Source organism: Hippocampus bargibanti, linkage group LG10 (assembly GCF_051943395.1).
Source record: "Hippocampus bargibanti isolate YZ-2025 linkage group LG10, ASM5194339v1, whole genome shotgun sequence".
Lineage (NCBI taxonomy): Eukaryota > Metazoa > Chordata > Actinopteri > Syngnathiformes > Syngnathidae > Hippocampus > Hippocampus bargibanti.
The window spans coordinates 13775555-13782650 of record NC_142743.1 but is presented as its reverse complement, the minus strand read 5'-3'; the positions used below and the strand labels follow the sequence as shown (position 1 = coordinate 13782650).

Sequence of the window (7096 nt, the reverse complement as noted above, 5' to 3'; positions counted from 1 at the left end):
ATCGTTTGTTCATTCCAGGTCAGGAATAGCTTTGTGGTATTTCATTTCAATGGAGGAAGTGAAGTCACCCAAATTAACCCAGCAAACGATAAAAGCATTTGAAAAACATGTAATTTTCAAAACGTTATGAGTAAAATCAGTGAATTATCAGCACTATCTGTACTCTATTTTCTTTTTTTTTTGCGGCCGCCTTTCAGTCTTGCTATCTGTTATTTTAAAGATAAAATATATCATCCTTGATGGGCGCCACATACGTACCTCCTTTCTCTGATAGTTGAAAAACGCACCTGCTACTTTTGACAGGGTGTGCTGGGTGTTGAATAATCAAAGTCAAGTCAAAGTCAGCTTTATTGTCAAATATGCTAATATGCATGACATACAGCACAGATGAAATTACTGTCCTCTCGGACCCAGCATGCAAGGCACTTATAATTACTTAACAAACATAAACATGAAAACGCCAATTTGCCGTGAGAGGGGAGCCACTGCGTGTTCGCGTTAATATGGGTGTAATTACACACAGTTGACTCATGAAGATCGCAAAGGTGTGCCGAGATAAAGATCACCGGGACAGCACCAGCTCGACGCTGCCCCATTTAGGGAAGCGTCTAACTAATAACAATGGCCACTGGTTGTCACTCAGCGTTTCAAAATAAGACGCCATAATGAATAAATAAGCAATAATATTGTTGTGTAATGTTAACAGTGCAGAAAACAAACAAACATTATTGTACGTTTTACCGGTAATTCAAATACAGATGTTCTTTCTTCTGGTACAAAGATGTCATTGATTAATTCATCCAGAGAACAAATGTGGTCCAGAGACTGGATTGATGCTTTGAGACTTGATGTTACTGGATAACATACAACCATTGGACTTGACTGAACCAGTAATCTATTTATTTGTTGTGTACAAGTATTAAATGCAAGAAGATGATGGAATTCCGGCAGTTGTTCAAAGCAGGGGTGGAAATCGATTGGTCGTCCCGAGGGCGATGAGCAGCTTCTGACGGAAGGCAACCACTCGCTCCTTGTGGACGGGCCAGTGGAGGACACAGCGTTGCCTCAGCATCCCGCGGCGTAGGAAAAGCGAGCGCGAGAGCTTGTAGTCATGGACGTCCTGGAGGAAGACCAGGATTACAGAGTCCCTGCTGGCCTCCATCACCTGGTGCAATGCATGATGGGCCTTGAACCTGCATGCAGGATGCAAAAGCCCAATTAAAACAAAAGGTAAATGTCTCCATACTGTTCATGCTAATGAGTCCAATTTTTGTAGGATTTACAGTTAGTGCGCGTGTTTTTTTGTTGTTAAATGTATGTTAAATCGCAAAACTACAGTATTCTTGTCTTATTTTAGCCTGTACAGATTTATATTTGAAATACAGTAGTGTAATTTTGGGGTGTGGGGGGTCCTGATATTCCTATTTTCTACCCGGCAAAATCTTTGGAAGAATTATTGTCTGAAATTATTTTTTGGCATTCAAGTGTTAACCTGTAAAAATATTGTTAGATTTGCAGTCATTTAATTTTTGGAAACTTATTTTAGTCATTTTTTAAACCTGTGTGACGTTTGGGGGATTTACAGTTTTTGTATCACAGGTTCTGCGCTTTATGGTCCCGTATTTTGCGGCGTGTAAAGCTTGGCCAAAAGCCTTGATTTTCTTCAAAAGATGACTCTGTGTCTTATACGCAGGTGCGCCTTATACGTGAAGTAATATTGACCCACAAGAGGTCTTGCAACTATTGTCAGCATCCACCGACTCCATTTCCCCCCGTAGAAGTAGTGTGTAAATCCAGCCTCTACTGTAGTGCCTTATAATGTGGCGTGGCTTATATTTTGAAAACGTTTAGATATTTATATATTATACAGTATTTGAAAAACTTTTTTCATCCATTGAATGTGGGCCTTATATATGGAAAAAGTGTGAAAACACACCATTCATTATCATCCACCGCAAAATACGGTCGGCTTTTGTTAACAAGGGCAGGTTTTACAGACAGCCGATGTAGAAGAATAACAAAAACATCTACCGGCTGCACCAGGGATCGCTGAGGAGGCTTTCGGTGACCACAAAAAGAATTTTCCGGGAGTTCCTCATGTTCTCCACAATGGACTCCAGCTGGGACTTCCCTGGCACCAAATCCCGCTCCTCCAGGCAAAACGTGCACGTATCTCCCTCAAGCGGCATTAAGGCTCTTTCCACCCAGTTGCCGTCAACCTCGGCGTGGATGATGTAAGCGTCATATTCGAACTGCCGACCCTTGTCCACCGCGGTGTCGCTCAAGCCCATAGCCCGATTGACCAGGATGGTCCAGTAGAATTGTATCCTCCAGCCATGAAAACGCACCAGGAGCGCAATCGCCGTCAGCAGCACCACTAGCGTACTGTTCAGTACATAGAGCGCCTGGAATGGTGCCATGTCCTTGCAGGAGAGGGGGTCAAAATCTATGATGGAGCGGTTGAAGTAAGCCAATGGCGTGCTGCATATGTACCTCTCCCCCAAGCCAGGAACGATGGTGGTGTTAGTGGCGTTCAACCAGGTCAGAAACCAAAGGATGCTCTCGCACGTGCAGTCGAAGGGATTTCGATCCATCAGGAGATAGCTGAGGTTGGCCAAAGGAACGCGGAATACCTCAGGCCTCATGGCCGTGATCATGCTCCTCTGCAGGTGGAAGACTTTGAGGGAGGTCAGGCCGTCGAAGATGGAGTCCTTCAGGTTGTTGAGAAGATTGTTGCTTAGACTGAGCTCACGCAGGTTCCTCAGCCCGCTCAATGCCTCAGCGGGGATCTCATCCAGCCCGTTGCTGTCCATCTGCAGGCTGACCAGGTTCTCCAGCCCTTTCAGGTAGAGCACAGCCCCCCCGAGATTGACGTCCTTCCACAGCCGGGCCAGGTTGTTGTGTTGCAGCTTGAGGACCTTTAGGTTGACGAGATTGGTCAGTAAGTTCGCCCTCAAGTTGGCGATGTTGTTGTTGCTCAGGTCCAAGTAGGTGAGGTCGGACAAGGGCTCGAACGGCGACCGATCCAGGTTCAAGGACATTGCCGTGAGGCTCTTACTCAGCGTCAGAACCCTAAGAAGGGGAACACCGACAAACGACGAGGAGCTGAGGGTGATGGTTTGGTGGTTGAAGGACATGTGAAGCTCCCAGAGACGATCCAAGCCTTGGAATTCTGCCCCGCTGAGAGTCTGCTTGATAAAATTAAAATCTAGAAACAGGTGTGTGAGGTTCCTCAGATACGAAAAGGCGCCACGTTGAATCTGCACAACGTCTGTCGCTGTCAAGTTGAGCTTCAGCAACCGCGACCCGCCTAGCGAAGCAAGGGTCTTGTTGGAGATCGTTTTCAGCGACACGTATCTGCTCCAGCTCAGGTCCAGATATTTCAGACTTTTCAAGCCCGCAAAGGTGTGCTCGCTAATCTCCCGCGCCGTCGTCCTTTGCAAACACAAAGTCTCCAGGGCTCCCAGGAGCTGGAAGGAGAAGTCGTCGATGATGGGCGTGGCAGAGGTATGACTTTTCACCAGAGCTTCCCTCAAATCTAGCTGCTTTAAACTATCAAGACCCTGAAACGTCTGCCTAGTCAAATGCTTGATGTTGTTATCTGACAAAACGAGGGAGTCCAGTTTTCCAAGCCACTGGAACGAACCCTCTTCGATTTTTCCCAAGCCGTTGCCGGAGAGGTCCAACGAGGTGATGTTGGTTCTCCGCAGTTCTTTGAAGGTGCCACTGGTGAGCGTGACCAACTTCATTCTCTGCAGGGACAAATTCTGGATAGACGTTCCCGACAACGCAGCGCAGAGTATGGAGATAGATGTCGTTCCCAACTTGCTTCCGTCCATGATTAAGGTATTCAAGTGGGAAATGGGCCAGAAGGAACCGGGCTCCACCTGTTGCGGGGGAGGGAAAAAATACATTGTTGGTGGCTAATTGGACCACTAGACTCGTGACTACAGGCCCCACGTGTCCTGTTCAGGTCTCAGGTTCATTTGAAAATTCTTAACACATTGACTGCAAGACGATGTGCAAAAATGTGTCCACTTCAGTGTCAGCGTTGTCATTTTCACTCAAATTGCAGGACCCACAGAATATTGGGTTTCAGGACTACATAAACATTTAACATAGCATTAGAAACCCTTGACTCTTCTTTCATCAGAAAAAAAAGAGTTATTCCTAAGTTATATGGGTCTGGAGTTATCTAAGCTTAAAATGGGGGGCGGTTGTACAAAATACAATACATAAATATTGATTTATATAGCGCTTTAACAACAGCTGAAGCTGTAACAAAGCCCTAACATAGACAAAGAGCAAATGCTTTCCCTCGTAGGAGGGAAAAACATTGCCAGAGGTCTGACCGGCGCTTTATCGGCATCCCCCGCAAGAAAAACCAAAACCTCAAACAAATTCGGGAATGGCAGATGTTCAATCCCACTTTTTTACAAGCATGCACTTTTTGAGTCCTCGTGATGATGAACCGATATCTGTATGACTTAATATGTCTTACAGCACAAGGATAAAAACTTGTGAGCAAAGACTTTTTGCTTGGGTGATGTCAAACACCCACTGTATTGTATCCCTTGCTGGCATCAACTGCATAAAATGAATACCAGATAGCCTAAAATAAGCCCTGTGTCAGCTTGATACCGATGGCTCACCCTTCCCTCAGTAAAAGCAAGAAAGAGAAGATAATTGCTATGCATAGTTGGCACTTACTGTTTTGATCACGGAGGATTCCAGGTTGAGGACCTGCAGAGATTCTGAGCGGTTAAAGAGAGCAAAGTCGTCTTTGGCCAAGGTTGAGAATGTGTTGAATCCGAGCCTGAGTTCCACCAGTTTGGGCATCTGAGGCTTGGAGCCCAGCTTGGCCGAGGCGAGGTTGTTCTTTGACACATCCAGGAATTTCAGACTCTGGAAGGCAGAGGTGGACAAGTCGCACGACTTGGTAGTCGCTAAGTTTGGATCAAATAATCTTTTAGCACGATTCGCAGATTGTCATATACCTGCAGCCCCGCAAAGACTTCCCCTTTCAACTTCAGCCTATTCCCCGACAAGCTAACTCCGGTCAGGCTCCCGCAAGGGCTCAGATCCTCCTCCCGGATAACGTGCACCTCGTTGTGGTCTGCGGTGAGAGTCTGCAGGCGAGGCAGCACCTGACATAGACCGCCATCCAGGCTGGTGAGGCTGTTGAAACTGAGATCCAGGTGCAAGAGACCCGCGTAGGGGCCCAGGGCAGCCGGCGGGACCTGACTCAGTTGGTTGTGGGAAAGATCCAAGATGGTGATATTGCCGGGAAGGTCAGGCGGCACGGAGGCCAGGCTTAGGCGGCTGCAGTCGGCTTTGGTGCCTTGGATGTGGCAGGAGGTCTTCTCGGAGGCCCCGGTCAGGGAAACCAGCATGAAGTGGCACAGAAGGACCACCTAAAAGGATGGCAGGAAAAGGGTTTTGCGGTGTCTTTTCAGAACAAAAAAAAATTGTCAGTGTGATTCTGTCTCTTTTATGGGTAATATACTTCTTCGAAATTTGCTAAATCATGACATACACATAAACATATACACATATGCACATATACACATATGCACATACACACATACATACACACATACATACATACAGTGAGACCTCAACTTACGAACTTAATTGGTGGAACAGACAGCGTGTGTAAGGCGAAAAGTGTGTATCTTAAAAAAAAAAATTCTAATAGGAAACCGTTAAAATGGGAATAATCCGTTCCCGGCTCCCCATAAAATATACTTTTCAACTAAATAAGCCTAAAAAACTACACACAACATACCTTATTCTATGTATAATAAATGTGCTATTGTATTGTAATGAAAGAAATACACTGCATTGTATCATAAAGTCACTTTATTTACATTTGTGATGGTCATTTATGGCTTGATGGAATGGCGTTGGAGGTCGAAGGTCAAAGGGAATTGCTGTTTGAAAAGAGAGGCGCATTAAATGAGGACTGTAATTAAAGAAATGTGCTGTAAAATAAAGTTTTATTTACCTTTTTGATGGTCGTTGATGCCTTATGAAAGGAGAGTCACCTTCCATAAGGACTGTTGGTAACTTAACCTCTGGTGCTGTTCGGTCGTGTGCTTCCGCCGAAGATCACTCCGCCAGCCGTGGTGGGTGTGTATTATGAAAATAGTGCTTATTATAAGGTTTAATTTTCAGAAATTTGACGTTTGTAAGACGAAAAGTTTGTAAGATAAGGTGTTTGTAAGGTGAGGTCTCACTGTATATAAGTTCGGCCTGCTCACTAACAAAAGAACTTTCGTTCTAAAGTCACTTGTCAACATTCCAATCTGTATCGCCAACAAAGGACATGCTTTTTTCAACTACACATTCAGCATGGATAAAATCATCAATAATTGGCATTTATACTGCTGATATGAATTTTTATTTGCAGGGGTATGAAAAAAACATTTGGAGATCCATGCATTTTGTTTGCTAATGGTGCAACACAGTTACATGTCCAATCAATTCATCAATCCCCCTCCTTTGTATTCATTCATCATCGATCAAAAATTCACACATACAAAATTTTAAATTACATACAACCATTTTTTTAAATTGTCATTTCATCCCCGTTCTTACCCGGTTTTTCCAGATCTCTGGATCCTGTCTCTTGAGCTCATGGTGTCCAAACAAATATTTTCTCGATAGTGCAGACATTCCAGACTTCGTGAAAATGACCCTCGTCAGAGCCAAGCAAACACGAACATGTGAGTTCTGATTCCGCTTTCACTTCTTCTTTCGTCGCAACATTTGTACCATGTGCACAGACCAAAACTTACGCACGCAAACTGCCCTTTTCAATTCCAAGATGGCAGGACGAAGCTTGCCTGTCGGGCAGATTTCCAAGGGCGGTGCTTCAACATACTTTGGCCTTGACACTCTTAGGCGCGCACACGCGCCCGCGCCCGCGCGCTGTAGTTGTGGTGCTTAACGCTGGAGATGAAACTTATCCGTAAACAATCCTGATCGTGTTGCTATTGCGTCGAAGTGATGACGTCATACATAAGAAAGAAAAAAAATAAAATTAAAAAAACAGCTAAACTAAAACAAAACATTAAAGAACAAACAAACAAAA

At 44.8% G+C, this 7096-nt stretch overlaps 1 protein-coding gene across 2 annotated transcripts; it reads right to left on the bottom strand.

The window, feature by feature from the left end:
• Positions 1-330: 330 nt before the first annotated feature.
• Positions 331-6733, bottom strand: tlr3 (toll-like receptor 3). Of its 2 annotated transcripts, XM_089005516.1 has the most exons (6): positions 6008-6587; positions 5871-5933; positions 4998-5414; positions 4711-4905; positions 2032-3887; positions 331-1193 (listed from the first exon to the last, which is right to left on the bottom strand). In XM_089005516.1, the coding sequence occupies exons 2-6, from the start codon at positions 5883-5885 to the stop codon at positions 956-958; spliced, it is 2721 nt and encodes a 906-aa protein (XP_088861642.1). In that variant the 5' UTR covers positions 5886-5933; positions 6008-6587; the 3' UTR covers positions 331-955. The 2 variants fall into 2 exon arrangements, with proteins under 2 accessions (XP_088861642.1, XP_088861641.1); XM_089005515.1 differs by lacking the exons at positions 5871-5933; positions 6008-6587 and adding an exon at positions 6601-6733.
• Positions 6734-7096: the final 363 nt, after the last annotated feature.

Bases quoted from the DNA above. Each gene is read 5' to 3' on its own strand.
- tlr3 (XM_089005515.1), bottom strand. From the start codon at position 6,678: ATGTCTGCACTATCGAGAAAATATTTGTTTGGACACCATGAGCTCAAG. The intron at 5,415-6,600 runs GTAAGAACGGGG...CCATCCTTTTAG, and splicing joins CAGAGATCTGGAAAAACCGG to GTGGTCCTTCTGTGCCACTT. The intron at 4,906-4,997 runs GTATATGACAAT...TCTGCCTTCCAG, and splicing joins AAGTCTTTGCGGGGCTGCAG to AGTCTGAAATTCCTGGATGT.